General features: G+C 42.7%; 1 protein-coding gene across 3 annotated transcripts in view; it reads left to right on the forward strand.

Moving 5' to 3' along the window:
* sema3fb (sema domain, immunoglobulin domain (Ig), short basic domain, secreted, (semaphorin) 3Fb) overlaps nucleotides 1-18200 on the forward strand; it is a 239239-nt gene that overhangs the window by 193151 nt on the left and 27888 nt on the right. For all 3 annotated transcript variants that reach the window (XM_048606458.1, XM_048606461.1, XM_048606460.1), the window contains 3 exons: nucleotides 14599-14668; nucleotides 15820-15964; nucleotides 17340-17562. In XM_048606458.1, coding sequence (XP_048462415.1) covers nucleotides 14599-14668; nucleotides 15820-15964; nucleotides 17340-17562 — 438 coding nt within the window. The remainder of the gene's footprint in view (nucleotides 1-14598; nucleotides 14669-15819; nucleotides 15965-17339; nucleotides 17563-18200) is intronic.

An 18200-nucleotide genomic window follows, 5' to 3' on the forward strand; every position in this document is an offset into this window, starting at 1 on the left:
TTCTACACACTCAGTGGCCTTTGGATCTCAACTGTACTGTTTCTCCTGTGGAGATCTCATTGTAGCAGTGAAGCCAGAAGGGTTATGTATTCATGTAGTCCAACTGCAGCAGCCTCAGAATGAATTCCAGCGGGGCCTTCATCTGCAGTCACTTTCAACATGGCTTCTTCGCACAGTACTGAAGATCTACAGCAAAGTGTATGATTTGATTTGATTTATTATTGTCACATGTATCTGGGTACAGTGAACGCTTTTGCTTTGCATGCAGTACAGGCTTACAAAGATCATAGGGTGATTGAACAGAGCTAGGAATACAAAGTTACTGCTGCAGAGAAGGTGCACAAAAACCAAGATCAAAATTAGATTCAAAATTTGAGAGGTCCATTCAGACGTCTAACAACAGCAGGGAAGAAGCTGTTCTTGAACCTGTTGGTATGCATGTTTAAGTTTTTGTATCTTATTCCTGACGGAAGAGGTTAGAAGAGATTATAATAGGGGTGATATGGGTCTTTGATGTTGGCTGCCTTTCCAAGGCAGTGAGAAGTATAGAGGGAGTCAATGGATGGAAGCTTCGTTTGCATGATAGACTGGGCTGTGTTCACAACTCTCTGTATTGTCATATGGTCCTCAGCAGAGCAGTTGCGATACCAAGCCATGATGCATTCAGAGAGAACGCTTTCTATGGTGCATCTGTAAAAGTTGGTGAGAGTCTTTATGGACATGTGAAAAGATGTTGTTGTGCCTTCTTGACCGTCGCATCTACGTGGGTGGTCCAGGACAGATTGTTGTTATCATCACTCCAAGGAACTGACTCCAGCTGGAGTCCTCATCTCCAATCTGGGAAGCCCTGATTTGTGGATTGCAATACTCAAACTAAAGAGATCAATTTTCCTGTGTAGGGAGTTCTTTCTTTCCTGTGTACTAGGACATAAGAAATCATCCTGAAGACATTTCTAAACATTATAGGTAATAATATAATAAGTGAGGCTATAGGAACAAATTGGATAGCACCTTCCGGTTATTAATGTCAAACAGAACAAATTGTCATGAAAGCATTCATTCAGTTGCTGCACAAAGGCAGCAATAATTGATCTGTATTACCAAATTGGTAATGGTTTCAGATTGGTGATACCATACACATACCATGGTGATAGTGGACATACTTCAGGTTGTGGTTCAAACTGACAATTGACCCACATTATTACCTGACCACGCAAAACTCACGGTTGGTCTTGAGTTCACAAAATGAAAAGCTTATTTAGGCACTTCCTCTCCACAAATCCTGTGAAGGATTTGCTATTTGGTTGCAGCTGTCCTGCTCTTCAGTTCGAAAATTTCTGGAATATGGGATTGATAGCTGTATGGACCTGAGTGATAACAAAAACAAAGTTGCTGGAAAAGCTCAGCAGGTCTGGCAGCATCTGTGAAGGAAAAAACAGAGTTAACATTTCGGGTCTGGTGACTCTTCCTCAGAACCTCAGAACTGGATCTGAGTGATGAAGGTTTTTATCAACTCCTGCTCTGTTGTTTGTCTCTTTGCAGTAGTACAGTGTTCAGTCCTTGTCTATCTAAAACCCAGTTGTGTTACTTAAGCAAAAACCAGGTTGTACATTATTTGGAATTCAAATTTTGTACAAAAGTGAATTATTCAGCTGTAATATCTTTGAACGTTGAGAAAGCTGGAAAAAAGGATGGAGCAAATCTACCTCTAATGAGGTTTGAAAAGTTGAGTGTAATTTTGTCAGAAACCCTTAAACAGTTGTACGGTGCCAATTTCTTAAAGACTGTCTTTTTCACATTCTATTGAAGGAAACTGCTTTGTGTTCTGTTGGTTTGGAATTCTGCTCTGTAGTATTGAATACACAGCTGTGAAATCCCACTTCCTATTATTTTAATAGTCACTTTATTCTATTTATTTTAGTTATAAGTGATAGTAGTATCAGTTCCAATAATTAGCAGTCGAGAGAGCTCTGGGCAATTTTGGAACCCCATTCCAAAACTGAAAAATGTGTAAGTTTCAGTCATTGTGTTCACATTGAAACAGTGAACAGGCACTGCAGATTGAAGCAATGAAACAGCTCCCCAACCCAATAGCATTCTTCCCTAAGGCACACTCACAACGAGGCAATCACTTAATAATTGAAATGATGTGAAGTCTGTGAGTGTCCTGCAGATAGTCACTATCTTTCATTCCTGGATCATTTTGACAGATTTCTTGTTTTAGTAGGATCATACTTTGAAAGGAATGATGGAGTGAGGGAGGTAGGGATATTTGGACTTCAACCAACATCAAGAAATCGTATCGGATCATTGTCACATTGCTGTTTGTGGGAGAGACTCATAGAGATGTACAGCACGGAAACAGACCCTTCGATCCAACTCATCCATGCTGACCAGATATCCTAATCTAGTCCCATTTGCCAGCACTTGGCCCATATCCCTCTAACCACTTCCAATTCCTGTACCCATCCAGATGCCTTTTAAATGTTGTATTTGTACCCACCTCAATCACTTCCTCTGGCAGTTCATTCCATATAGACACCACCCTCTGTGTGAAAAAGTTGCCCTGTGGGACCCTTTTAAATCCTTCCTTTAAACCTATGCCCTCTAGTTTTGGACTCCACTACCCTGGGAAAAGGACCTTGGCTGTTCACCCTATCCATGTCCCTCATGATTTTATAAACCTCTATAAGGTCACCCCTCAGCCTCCAAAACTCCAGGGAAAGTAAGCCCCAGCCTATTCAGCCTCTCCCTATAGCTCCAACCTTTCAAACCCGGCAACATCCTTGTCAATCTTTTCTAAACCCTTTCAAGTTTAACAACATCTTTCCTTTAGCAGGGAGACCAGAATTGAACACAGTATTCCAAAAGTAGCCTAACCAATGTACAGCCACAACATGACCTCCCAATTCCTATACTTAAAATACTGACCAAAAAAATGCAAGCGTACCAAATCTTTGCATGCAAATTGATTGTTCTATTTCCTGCCTTGCAATGACACCTTGAAAGTACTTCATTGGTTGCAAAGCCTTATGGGGACAGTCCTGTGAAGGGCGCTATAACAATGCAAATCATTTATTTTATTGAATTCTACCTTCTATTTGTGCTACTGAGTAGATGGAGTGGAAACCATCCCCTCTGGGGCCAGTGACGTTGTGGTTGATAACTTCCATCCCCTCCTTGCTATAAGTTAGGATGGCTGCCAGATCATTCTTGTTACTGAAGTAACTTGCCAGGACTGGCATTCTCTGAAAGCCTATTACAATGCATTTCAACAGGTCTTCATCGTGACATGAAAAAATAAACGTGTGCTAAAAAAAATTCTTTCAAGCCCCCAAACGCTGTCATTTTCTCTTCTCCCGAGTTTTAATAGTTTGACACTTTAGAGTAAGTACAGTTCAAACTCACAATGGTACGCAGTGACAGGAGATATTCAGATAAAGAACAAATCCCTGTGTCATTTTTCTTCAGATATGATTGAATAAAACGAGTCCGTAAATGTGTGCAGTTGGGGAATTTGACTTCTCACTTTACATGTTGCGTCTCTACATGTTACTCGGTCATGCCAAAGGTGAGTACCTGATTTATGACTGGAAAATAAGCACGTACTGATTACATTGTTGGGACCTGGTAACTGCTCGACTGCTTTGCCAAGGAATGTTCTGTTTGGATCAAATTTGTACAAACTGCAGATAAAAATGAACCAATTTGCAGATCTATGTCCCACAGCTCATTTAATTACACATTCACTGCAGAGACTAAACAGAAAATAGTAGAACCACTCCACAAAACCTGTATTTTTTGTACCAAAATGATTCAATTTCTAAACTATGTAAAAACTAATGGTTAGTAAATTGACTGCAATTACTGTGCACCATCACTGAAGTGTGATAATTGGGGAATGTTTTATTGTTGACAGAGTTTTATGTTTAAATCTTGGGCTTGAATTAAGCAGTGCAAGTGATTGAAAGAACGTAAGGGCTCATTAGCAATTTATAAAGTGCCAGTGAATTAAGCAAGATTTGGGTCTATTGGAAATATGTAGAGGAAGATGAAAGGAAGACTTCCACTCATGTGACGCCTTTAACAATGTCGGGACGTCCCTGAGCATTTTTACAGCCAGTGAAGTACCTTTGAGTGCAATTACTGCTGTATGGCAGCCCATTTGTACACAGCAATCTCCCACAAACAGCTGTGTGTTTGTAGCTGGATGTTCAATGTTTGTCATGTTAGTTGTGAAATAAATATTGTCCAGGATTCTGTGAAGAAGTCCCTCATTTCTTTTTGAATTAGTCACATCGGATTTTTTTTACATTCACCAGAAAGGGGTGTGGGGAGCAGATGTTGGACATCAGTTTGATCCAACAGATGGCATCTCTAACAGCATGTGTCATTTATATAAATGATATGGATGAGAATATAGGAGGGATGGTTAGTAGGTTTGCAGGTGATACCAAAGTTGGTGGTAAAGTGGACAGTGAAGAAGTTTATCTAAGAGTACAATGATATCTTGATCAATTGGGTAAATAGCCTTAGGAGTGGCAGATGGGGTATATTTGGATAAATGCGATATATTCCCAGTTTCTTTGTTTTGGTAAAACAAACGAAGGCAGGACTTAAATAATTAATGGTAGGTCTCTGGGTGGTGTTGTTGAACAGAGAGACTGAGGGATTCAGGTACATGATTATTTGAAATTTGCGTTTCAGGTAGAGAGTGCGGTTAAAATAGCATTTAGCATGCTTGCCTTCATTGCTCAGACCTTTGAGTATAGGAACGGGGCGTCACATTGGGTTACACAGAATGTTGGTGAGGCCTCTTCTGGGGTATTGAGTGCAGTTCTGGTTGCCCTGTTGTAGGAAGGATATTATTAAACTGGAGAGGGTTCAGAAGAGATTTACCAAGTTGTTGCCGGGAATGGAGGGTTTGAGGGATAAAAATAGACTGGAAAGACTTGGACTTTTGTCACTGGAGCATAGGAGGTTGAAGGATCACCTTATCAAGGTTTATAAAATCATTAGAGGCATAGATAAGTTGAAGAGCAAGGGTCTTTTCCCTAGGGTGAGGGAGTTCAAAACTTGAGCACATATTTTTAAGGTGAGAGGAAGAAGATTTAAAAAGGACATGAGGGGCAACTTTTTTACACAGAGAGTGGTTCGTGTATGGAATGAACTGCCAGAGAAAGTGATGGATGCAGGTACAGTTACAACATTTAAAAGACATTTGGACAAGTTCATGAATAGGAAAGGTTTGGAGGATATGGGTCAAACACAGGCAGGTGGGACAAGTTTAATTTTGAAACATGGTCGGCATGGACTAGTTGGACAGAAGGGTCTGTTTCCATGCTGTATGACTCAATGAGTCTTTTAATCTACTGCACTGAAGTGCCAATGTAGAGTTTACATCTTGCCTTTGGTCTAGGAACTGACCTCTTGACCACTCTGAGGCAATGGTGTCCTTACTGGGTCATGGCCTAGCAGTCAGAGTTTCATGTGCAGGCTATTGTTTATTGGGGAAGTTCCTGATCAACAGGAACACTGTCAGCTCCCTGGCTATGTACAGTCTCGACACATTCCGAACCCTGAGGGAAAGTCCATCAAATAAAGAAAACCTAAGTGAGAGGGAGAGAATATTAAAAGCAACGTTTATTAGAAAAGATTTATATTGTTTACCAAATAGACCCTGCAATGAGGAAATATGCTTTTCATTTGACAAAAGGATTGAGTCCAAAAGCATCGAACTTTAAAAGTAAACTTCCAGCCGTGATGAGAATGGTTATCTGGAAGGGAGGGTAAAGATCATGGGAAACAGGCGGATGTATGTCCACACAGGCACCTGTAAAAATATCACTGAAACCCGCATTAACAAGTCTTGCTTTTGAGTACAAATCAGTCCTGCAGTGATATGCTGGACCACACTGCAACCAACAAAAATCATAGCTGGAAAGGAATTTTGTTTTTGTCAGTTCTGATGGTTCCAAGCCCAAATGAGAAATAGAGCCCCATAAAAGGACAGTTTGCTTGGGGAATGACGTCAATGTAGAAATTGTTTTGGCATTTTCAGACAACTTGCTGTGGTCAGTTTGCTGGCTGGATTGTCCCATTCTACAGCTGCCCAACATTGACCCCTCAAATGGTGACCAGTATCAGGAAGTGGGAAGGTGCAAGACACTTCCGTCCAGACAGAGACAGAAGCCATTCACACTTGTATTGTACTTGTCCAGCGGATCTGTCACTAACCAAGAAGGTGTTGAATGGGGTAGGGATGGACGGGGTTGGAAGTGCTAATCAATTCAGAAGAAAATCTATCGAGGTTATAGAGTCATAGAGTCATACAGCACGGAAACAGACCCTTCGGCCCAAGCAGTCCGTGCCAACCAAAATCCCAAACTAAACGAGTCCCACCTGCCTGCACTTGGCTCATATCCCTCCAAACATTTCTTATTCAAGTACTTATCTAAATGTCTTTTAAACATTGTAACTGTACCCACATCCACCACTTCCTCTGAAAGTTCAGTCTACACACAGACCACTCTGTATAAATAAATTGCCCCTCATGTCGCTTTTAAATCTTTCTCCTCTCACCTTAAAAATATGCTCCCATAGTCTTGAAATCTCCCAATCTATGGAAAAAGAAACCTGCAATTCACCTTAGCTATGTCCTTCATGATTTTATAAACCTCTATAAGGTCACCTCTCAACCTCCAATGCTCCAATGAAAAAAGTCCCAGCCTATTCATCCTCTCCTTATAACTCAACCCTCCATTCCCAGAAACACCCTGGTAAATCTCTTCTGAACCCTCTCCAACTTAATAATATTCTTTCTAGAGCAGTAATGTTATAAATAATGTTTAAAGATGTGGCTGTCTAAAACAAAAGTTACTTGCATTTGCTTAGCTGCCTTTACATTCTCAAGATTTTCTTATGGGGAGAGGCTGAATAGGTTGGTCTTGTACTCACTGGGGTTTTGCAGAATGAGAGAAGACCATATTGAAAGATCTAAGATTCTTAAGAAACTTGACAGGATAGATGCAAAGATGATGTTGTTTCTCCTTGTGGAAGAGTCTCGGACAGGAGGGCATAATCTCAGAGTAAAAGTCGCCCATTTAAGACTGAGATGAGAGAGAATATTTTCTCTCAGAGCATGGTGAATCTGAAATTCTTTTACTGCAGAGGACCACCACGGCTCGGTCATTAAATATATTTAAGACTGAGATAGACAGATTTCTAATCATTAAGAGAATCAAAGTTTTATGTGATTAAGGCAGGAAATTGGATTGAGGCTTATCAGATCAGCCATGATCTCGTTGAATGGTACAGCAGACCTGAAGGGCTGAATGGCCTACTTCTATTCCCAGTTTCTTATAATCTTATGATGTCACAAAGTGTTTTACAATCAATGAAATCTAGCCACTGCCCTGGAAAAAAAGTCAGTCAATTTGCACAGAGCAAGTTCCCATAAATAGGAATGTAATTGGGACCATATGATCTGATTTAGCCACTTCTGAAAGATACTGCCTCAGACAGTGCAGCATTCTGTTAGTACTACACTGCAGTGTCAGCCTCTTTCCATACTAGACCCCCTTTGGAATGGGATTTGAAGTCACAGGTGGATTTTTGACTCTGAGGCAAATGTACTCCCAGCTGTGCACAGTTTCTTCAAGGGAAAGGGTATTGTTTTGGGTGTACAGCATAGGCTCATAGAAGACTACAGCATGGAAACAGGTTCTTCAGCTCAACTTTTCCATGCCAACCAGTTTTCACATTTAAACTAGTCCCATTTGCCTGTGTTTGGTCCATATCCCTCCGTACTTATCCCATCCATGTACCTGTCTAAATGTTTCTTAAATGACAAAATTGTATTTGCTACCACCACTACCTCTGGCACTCAGTTCCAGACACTCACTACCCTCTGTGTGAAAAAATTGCCCCTCTGGACTCTTTTTTTATCTTTCCCCTCTCAACTTAACTTAAACCTATACCCTCTAGGTTTAGACTCCTCTACCATGGGAAAAAAACTGTCAGCTATCTACTATCCCTATCCCTCTCAGGATTTTATCGATCTCTTTAAAGTCATCTCCATGTCTCTTGCGCTCCAGTGAAAAAAGTCCCAGTCTATCCAACCTCTCCTTATAACTCAAACCTTCAAGTCCAGGTAACATCCTAGTAATCTTTTCTGCAATCTTTCTAGTTTAAGAATATCTTTTCTATAGTACGGTTACCAGAGCAGAATGTGGCTTCACTAATGTTTTGTACAGCTGTAATAAGACATCTCAACTCCTGTACTCAAAGCTCTTCACCACCCTATCCACCTGCTACTTCATTTTCAAGGAGCTATGAACCTTTACCCCAGATCTCTTTGTTCTATAACACTCTCCTACCTTTGACTGTGTAAGTCCTGCGCTGGTGGAATCCTTGTATCAGTTTTTCAATCATTAATTCTATTTTTAAATGATCAACTAAGCTGCTGTGTACTTCCAACATTTTCAGTGCACTAAAAGGCATTTTGTCTGGAGGGGTCTCGAGCGTTGTTCAATATATTTTTCCCCATTTGGGAATCCAAAGTGACTGGATCTGATATGATACAGATCAGACCCATACTCGTCCCCGCCTCCCTAACCTGTTCTTCCTCCCACCTATCCCCTCCTCCCACCTCAAGCCACACCCCCATCTCCTACCTACTAACCTCATCCCGCCCCCTTGACCTGTCCGTCCTCCCTGGACTATCTCCTCCCTACCTCCCCACCTGCACTCACCTTTACTGGCTCCATCCCCGCCTCTTCGACCTGTCTGTTTCCTCTCCACCTATCTTCTCCTCTATCCATCTTCTATCCGCCTCCCCCTCTCTCCCTATTTATTTCAGAACCCCCTTCCCCTCCCCCATTTCTGAAGAAGGGTCTAGGCCCGAAACGTCAGCCTTCCTGCTCCTATGATCCTGCTTGGCCTGCTGTGTTCATCCAGCTCTACACCTTGTTATCTCAGATTCTCCAGCATCTGCAATTCCTACTATCTCAGACCCATACTCATGTTTTTTTCTACACTGTCCGATTTGCTGCAAGCTCAGGAAAGCATCAATATGAAGCTTTCCACTTGCCACATCCTCGGAGGGAGCCTTGTGCCAGCTGATGCAGAACCCCTGGCAATTTTGTGTATGTGGAGTGATGCCCCTTAGGAGCTAGTTTGAGACTGCCCAAATCAATTTCCCTTGGAACTGCAGCAGCCAGAAGAGAGTCAGGATTTCGGGGCAACTAAAGCAAGCTAGGTTGAGCCCAGACAAGGAGGTTCTAAAACAGAATGATGCACAAAGCAGTATCATTGTGAACACTTATACATTTGTTCTTCGCAACACGGCAAGTCTAAACAGAATCGATCAAATATGCTTTGCATTTCCCAAATTAAAGAAGCATGTTTATAGAGATACTTCTAAAACGTAGGCACTCTTTTGTTATCCCTATGCCGAGTTATATATTTATAACAAGGGCCGGTTAACTTTTGTGGTTCAGCGTAATGCTAACTTGATTCCCGTTCGGGCTGAGACAGACTTAGGAGCTGCCCCTGCGCTGTGCTCCTGAGATAAGGAAGGCAATGGCAAAAACCATCACTAACGAAACCAGGCAGGAAAACAGCTCAGGATGGAGTGAGCACATACAGTGAGCCAAGGATCTGCCTTCAAGCAGAGCACTCGAAGCAATGATGTTTTGTAGTAAAATGCTATATCTTGGTGTTATATATACAGGGGCTGTATATCAATTTTATAAAAGCTGCATGACATTGCATTCTGCACGATTGAAAGCTGAGGGTGAAGCTGAGTGATACCAGTGGATTAGCAAATAACCTTACAGCATGACCTGATATCCCACATCATTTCCCACAAAACCATGCCCAAAGCAGCTTTCAGATAAATAAGTGCAGCAAAGGCAATTCTTCAGAGTTGGTGACAACTGCAGAAAAAGTTAACCAACATCTGCATTTTAATTTGCAGCAGAAACTCAGCAGGGATCGGCAGCATCAGTGGAGAGAGAGATAATATTTCTGCTCCAGTAAGACTTCTTCAGAAAGGTTCACTCTGCTTCTCTCTCCACAGATGCTGCCAGACCTGCAAGTTTTTTTCACCATTGACTATTTTTATTTCAGATTCTCAGCATCCACAGTAATTTGCTTTTATTACGAACAATAATGTGAGCCTGGTATCTCTGGCTGATAGCACAACGTGCAAAATGGCAAGGCAAGACAATGCAAGGGTATTGTGTGCATCCAGGTGGGTGCAGAATGAGGGAGCGCTATGATAGTGAGTGAAGAGCCTTGTGATGCAGCCTGGTCCAGTCCCTGAGCGGATGCATCTCCCTGGCCATGCAGTGTCCTTGCTGCAGCATTAACATGGTAGCTCCCAATGCAGCCAAGGTACAGCATTGGAGTGTGGAAGTGACTTGTAAGTGAATTGGAGATGTGCCATGAAGGTTTTTAGAGGCTGGCATTTAACAGATGCCAATGTCCGTGTGTGCGAATCATGTGGTCAGTGCCCATGCAGTGAGCCTTCAGATGTTGGTGCCTGGTATTCAACATGGTGGTCATTTGGAGCGAGCAGTGAGATGAGTCTGTCAGGTACTTGCTCTGGTTTCCATGTCAAGTCTTGCTTGTTTGTCAAGTTTGGTAAGATGAGACACTGGCAATTAGTAAAGTGATTTTTGGTCACGGCCGAGCAAAAATCATGCTATTTATGAAACTCATAAAAGATTGAGTGAGATGATCTTGATGTAAAAAAAAGAACCGTGAATACTGGAAATCAGTAAACAGAATTTGCAGGAAAAGCTCAGCAGGTCTGGCAGCATCTGTGGAGAGAAAGCAGAGTTAATGTTTCGCGTCCAGTGACCTTTCTTCAGAACTGATTGTAGCCAGTCCAACTGTTGTTCTCTCTCTCAGGGCTTTGTCTCCACCTATCATTTACTCCTCCTCCCCCCACTACCCACTCCCTGCCAACTCCATCTTCAACATATGTCTCAAACTTTTCCTAGCTACAATCAGTCACTGGACCTGAAACGTTAAATCTGCTTTCTCTCTTCACAAGATAGTGCCAGACCTGCTGAGTTTTCCCAGCAATTTTTGTTTGTGTTTCTGATCTTGATGTCAAGATGGACTTTTGCCTCATTCTGTCATACATCTCACCACAACTCATGTCACTCAGATCCCTATAAGTTTCCATCCATTGGTAGTGTTTTGAGTCCACCGTGACTCAAGGCTTCGAGTTGGACGAAGAGTTGGATAACTTTATGCAATTTTATTCCCCAGATTACTACAAAGATATAAAGGTAACAGACAAGAGCCCAGACTATCTGGGGTATGGCCTCAGCTGAGGAATTACAGCATGAGGAAAGTCTCAAAAAATTGGAGCTGTTTTCAAAACTAAGACGACTACTGGGTGATTGATCAAACTAGTGAAGATTGCGAAGGGATGTGAGATTGTAGATGGAAACAGGTTACTTGTCATGGTTGAGGGTGAGTGGAGCAAAGGGAATGGGACAGAGGAATAAATGAGAAATAAATAAATGAGATTACAGAGAGCAAAAGGTGTGTTTGCTGCAGGGTGTGAAATAAGCTGTTGATTGAAGCAGAGGTGTTTGAAGGGAATGAATGGATGGGCAAACTGTTGTGCGGAGAAGTGTGGAATTAAGAAAACTGTTCATGGAGTTGGCCAACACCAATGTAGGCTGGTTTGGCTCAGGGTTCGCTTCCATCTTGTGATTTCAATGTAGTTATTCATTTGGTGAATTTCTGCCTGCCTCTTTAATGCGTGCGTTCCGGATTCGCTCTATGCTTTCTTCAAGTTCATGGCAAGTTCCTTCGCAAGATTCCCGGCTCGTTCCACACTCCTGACTCAATAGCTCTGTGTTTCAGAGTTAGAGGTAGTTCAAACAGAGAATTGTTATGTCATAATCTATAAACCTATCAGCAGCCTATTCCTGCCTTTTTTTTGTGATTAGTTTATAGGACTCCAGAGACCCGATAACCATTAAGGAAGCATTTATTTCAATATAATGGCTTGTCTTTGACCAGTAAAAACATCGAGGAGAATTCTCTCCTCTCCTCATTATACTCCAGCCTGTCTTGCTGCTGATGCACAATCATGCAGCACTGCCAGATCATTAGGGGCAAAGTTAAGAAATCTGCCTGAAGGGACACAGACAAGCTCCGGGCAAGAGGAGACAATAGAAGAGGAACAAGTTGCTAATTTATTAGGTTTGAATGTGTCATCTTATTTTAAGTGCCCATATCAGAAATCCTGTCACTGCACTCAATTTCGTACAGGCTCTAACTGCCACTGCCAATGACTGCCACTACCCAAATTGATTTTTAAACCTCATGTTTTGTATTAAATGCTACCATGGTGGGTGGCAGGGTGGCTCAGCATTGCTGCCTCATAGTGCCAGGGACCCAGGTTCAATACCAGCCTTGGGCAACCGTCTGTGTGGAGTTTGCAAGTTCTCCCTGTGTCCATGTGGGTTTCCTCCCATAGTCCAAAGATGCGCAGATTAGGTGGATTAGCCATTGAAAATGGCCCGTAGTATCCGGGGATGTGCAGGCTAGGTGGATTGGCCATTGAAAAATGCAGGGTTACAGGAATTGCGTGGGACGGTCTTCAGCGGGCCAGTGTGGACTTGATGGGCTGAATGGCCTGCTTCCACAATACAGAGATTCTATGATCCTAACCTACAGGCACTACTGTCGCAGCCAAATCCATCTCAAGGTTGAATGTTAAAGAAGGTGAAGGCTATTTCACTTTATGATGGACGGAGATTTTGAAGATTACATGTTAGCCTGAGCTCTCTCCATATTCCTTATTCATGAACCTTCTAAGTGCTGGGCTGTCTAGCCTTTACATGGAAAGCAGTTTTTATTCTTACGTACACTATCTGTTCAATCTTGTGTAAAATGCATGGAATTATTTTGGCTGCGGGGACACAGTTGAGGACTTGGGTAATCAGTTAATGTTCCAATGGCAGATACTGAACAACTTTGCTTTCACGGTTCACTATTATCTCTGAGGTTACTGGGGTTAATGCAGCAAATTGAAGGCCAAAGTCCTGTTGACATTGATCAAATACACATGGAAAAACAATGGAATCTCTGAAACATATTACAACACAGAAACACCTTGAAGCTGTGTCGTTAACTCCCAGAAAACCACAATCATAAGAATCCTGGAATCATCCAGATTATTTTGGCTATATAGCACTTATGGCACAGTCATTCAAAATAAATCAATGAATCAAGAGTGAAATTAATAATGATCATGAGAGTATAAGATAGCCATAAAAATAACTCCTCAGGTTCACTTTAGGGAGGGAAATCTACCATCTGTACCTGCTCTGGCCTAATTAAATGATTGATATTTAACTGATGTCAAAATCTGGAATGTCCCGAGATAATGTTAGGTTCTATACAAATGCAAGTTATTTCTCTAATATGAATTACTTTGTTAATAAGGTGGAGGAGTCCACTCTATTCCAGGGAATTCAGGGATGAGTAACAAAGGCTGGCCAGGGACTCCAACTTCCTTTGAAAGGAAAAAGAAATAAAGAACTGGTAACCTGACCGAGCTGGCCTGCACGTGACTCCAGGCCCACAGTGATGTGGTTGTTTTATTAACTGGCCTCCACAGTGACCAGCCGCTCCATTATACATGTGACTACCACCCCTTGCTCAAGGGCCATCTATCCCATTTTAGGATGAGCAGTAAATGCTTGCCTTTCCAGTGACACCCTCATCTGCATGCTGGTTTGGTGGTCAGCACTGCTGCCTCAAAGCGCCACGGTTCAATTCCACCCTCAGGTGACTGTGTGGAGTTTGCACATTCTCCCTGTGTCTGCGTGGGTTTCCTCCGGGTGCTCCGGTTACCTCCCACAGTCCAAAGGTGTGCAGGTTAGGTGGATTGGCCACGGGAGATGCAGGGATAAGGTGGGGGGTGGGCGTGTTGTGGGTTTGTTTGGGATGCTCTTTGGAAGGTTGGTATGGGCTGAATGGCCTGCTTCCACACCGTAGAGATTCTAAGACGGGATTTTTCTTAAAAATGCATCCCGAGAGCATTGACAACACTGACAGCTCACTGATGGGTCGCTCTACAGAGTAGAAGTAAGTGGGGGTCGCAGTTTTGTGACTCCTTACTTGGTGGGGATTTAAACACGAGGGAGGGAAAGAAACAGATGGTGTGTCTCCTTTGGCCATTTGTGAGCAATCACCGGCATTAACAATGATCGTAAGGGTAATTCAATTCCTTACTGTCTCACCTGGGGAATTAGAATGAAAGTGATGAGAAAACGGCTATTATAAATTGTGGATATATATATTTTTCCACTTCTAATTGAGTTTTGATGAACCACAGCTGGCATATCTGACAGAATATCATTTACTTGAGAAAATAAGCTTCAACATTGTAAATTGAAGCCTACACCATGATAGAGGTAGAGTAGGGAGTTATATTTAGTTCTGATCAACAGATTGTTTTCATTATTAAGTTGAATATTTCATAAAGTTTATAAATGTAAATCTGATGCCCACTTGTTCTGAGCTGAAAGCCAAATAACATGACTTTTTCTATCCCTCCAGAGGATATATTTGTACAACAGACTCAGGATGCCAAGAATCCAATTATCTACGCAGTGTTCTCTGCCTCAGGGTAAGTAAAATGGGGTTCGGTCCGGGAACGGGGACAAAGACACTGATCAGCAGGAAAATAAGGAATTTCTTCTTCAAACATGACCTTACTCTGTAATCATACCCGTCCGAAGAAATTACTCATTTTCACTTCCCATTTCCCCAGTTCAATAGAAGTGTTGGACTCAAAAAGAATTGTTTGGGTTCAGGAATCTTCATGGATATGCTTCAAGATCGAGTTGGTTAGAACAACATTCCCTCACCACTGGGACCTGAGTCTTAACTCATTGTGTTTCTTCATGTTTTGATGAAATAAGACACTTTCTTCCAACGTTCTTTCTGCCTGTTGTTAAGCAAGTTCATACCAAATCACAATCCAGCAGCAATTGTCCACTTGCTGTTGTTAGTATACAGTCTTAGACTCTCGGCAAACAGCTCTACTTAAGGTGGTGTAGTGGTAACATCATTAGTAAGCCAGAGGCCTATGCTTCTGTGTTTGGGGAAATGGGTTCAAATCCCATCGATGCAGGTAATGGCTGGCAGCCAGCACTGTTGTGGTGGGCCAATTGGCCTTTAGCTGTGCTGAAAATGCTTGTGGCTCTACACTGGTCCATTATTGAAAGTGAAAGAAGCTGGACTGTTCACAGTTAGGCCCTCAGTAGGGGCTTATGCCAGGCAAACAGGCTGCAGGTGAATTCTACCATTGTGCCACATCATTGCTAGTGTCAGCGCGCAGTGGGAGCACCCGATCTCAACTTAGAACTGGCATCAAAATGGAAAATACGCGACGAACAGATGCAAACGGCAGATTAAAAGAAGTAATCAGTGCTATGTTTAACGTGAACCATGAACAGCAGCTACAGACATGATGGGCCAAATGGCCTCCTCCTGCACCATAATAATCCTGTGATTCCATGCACAGCCTTCCAAGAATCACAGCAAGCCCTTAGCTGATGCTCAGATGAACTGAAGTCCTCTTTATTTCTAAGGGCTTTGCCTTTGAGGTGTGACTGTGCAGCATTAATATCCTGATATATTGATAGAAAGGTCTTTTCTTCATTGTTATAGCAGAGGGGTTAACCCAACAAGTGTCATTTCATGGTCGTTACTGTTGCTTTAAAAGCCAGGAATTGTTCTCCTTGCTAACGGGAAGTTCCTGTTCCTTGCTGACAGGTCGGTCTTTAAAGGATCTGCTGTGTGTGTCTATTCAATGACTGATATCCGCACCGTCTTTAATGGGCCCTTCGCACACAAAGAGGGGCCTAATTACCAGTGGATGCCTTTCACAGGGAAGATACCGTATCCCAGGCCTGGCACTGTGAGTAGCTGCTCTTGCTAACAAGTCTTTTTCTTCAGCTTCAATCTTTAAGAGGATCTCCAAATCTGATGCTCAACACTCTCAGATTTACATGCACGAGAATTCATGGTATGAGCTCCATTTCCCAGAGGCACAATCGAACACCCGCCCCAGGGCCTGCAGCCTCATTGTCATTCCTCATTCATTCAAAAGTCATGCCCACTGCTCTTTCACTGGTGAAGAGCATCCCCCTGCCCTCTTTAGTTTCAAGACATTTTTTTTCTCTCCCTTTCAGGCTGCCATGTGTCATCAAGGATAGTTTGAGCAAATGAGACTGTACCGCATGAAACAGCAAAGGCTAATAGCAGTCATTAAGGACTTGGCTTGTACGTCTCTCTGACTGACTCCTTGTTCTAAACTCTTGCTCAGTCATTATGGAGCATCAACCAGATCATTTGAGCTTCAAAGGTGACTCCATTGGTGGGTGCAGCACCTTTAAGAATATTTACCCAAGATGAATGGGTTTGGACAGTCATTTGCACCACACATAATCAGTATTGGTGTTTTCCCAGGACAGGGCGTATCCAGATCAATGCTCAGGCCAAACTGTTGCAGTTAATGGAGCTATTCTGGACACCTCCCATGTCAATGATGTCATGGGAACAGTCAGGCTCCTTCTGCTGAAGGGAAAACCAGGACAGAATATTCCTAGGGACTTCCATATCAGTGAATAGGTGAATGGAGAGAGTTGGCCTTCCAATTCTCAGAGAAATTAGTTTAAACTGACATCACCACAACCCCTCCCCCACCCCTCCCGCAACAACCAATGAATGTTGAGACTCCAGCACAGACTGAGCTGCACTGCCAGGCAGATAGATACAGCACGCTTTACGAGGCTGGAATTCAGGTGCTATGTAATGGAAGCTGCACAATGTGTCTATCAGCCGCCACATTTGACATGGAAACATGTGATGTTGTAAACATGGGCCAGAAAAAGAGTGCCTCGATGCCAATTGCAACCAGCAATGCCCTTCTGCCCACCTCCTCCACCTTACTAACAAAGTAATTCACGTTAGAGAAATGACTTGCATTTGTACAGAGCCTAGCATTATCTCAGGATGTTCCAGATTTTGAAAAGTGCTCGTTGGTGTAATGCAGGCAGTGCGGCTGTTGCAAACTTTCACAAACAGCAACGTGTTAATGGCCAAAAAAATCTGTGTCGTTGCTTACACTAAGGTGTAAACATTAGACAGCACATTGCAGAGAGCACTCGGGCTCATCTTCAAAGCGTCACTATCGCCTACACTGTGGCCAGTGCGTCAAATGAAATAAATTGCATTATTGCAAAATGAAACACTGCTGTAGAAGGAACTTTCTTTTCAAATATCTCTTGTAGTGTCCCGGTGGTACGTTTACTCCTTCGATGAAATCCACAAAGGATTACCCGGACGAAGTGATCAACTTCATGAGGAACCATCCCAGCATGTACAATGCCATCTACCCAGTGCACAAGCGCCCTCTGGTGGTCAGAACCAATGTGGATTATGAATTCACCACCATCACAGTGGACCAGGTGGATGCAGCAGATGGACGGTATGAAGTCCTATTCCTCGGAACAGGTAAAGGAGTCTGTTTAGGAAATTAACACCTTCTTGCCCAAAATGGCGTTGCAATGGGCATTACAGGGAACTGAGAGGGTGCTGTGTTGAAGCTGACACGATGAAGTTTGCCACAAATACAATAAATTTGAAAAGGGTCAATCAGAACGAACTCTTTCCTTGGAAAAGGAAGAGGCAGAATCAAAATTAGACCTAGTTCAATCAGATAAGGGTGGTGGCAGCAAACACGTCTTCACACCAGGAGCAGTGCAAATCTGCAGTTATCTCCCTTCGAAATCAGTTAAAGATTGGGAATGAATCGATGAAAAGAAGGCTTTGAAAAATGAATGGAAATGTTGGCTGGGGCGGAAGATGACTTCAGTTTTTAGGCTTCTGTTGAATTTTTAAAATCTGTTCTTGGCTTTGTGCGCAACACTGGCAAGGGCCCATTTGATTCCCATGCCTATTTACCCGGGTGACCTGAGCTCCCACTTACCGGCACAGTCCCTGTTTTTCACTAAAACGTCCTGGTTTTCCAAGCATTTCCTCAGAATAGTTCACATGACCTGGGTTTCAGTTTTCCCGTTTATTCTGCAAGAGCAAATCAACTTAAGATTTGCGCAGAGATAGTAAGAACTGCCGATGCTGGAGTCAGAGAT

This window comes from Rhincodon typus, chromosome 16 (genome assembly GCF_021869965.1).
Source record: "Rhincodon typus isolate 14 chromosome 16, sRhiTyp1.1, whole genome shotgun sequence".
Taxonomy (NCBI): Eukaryota; Metazoa; Chordata; class Chondrichthyes; order Orectolobiformes; family Rhincodontidae; genus Rhincodon; species Rhincodon typus.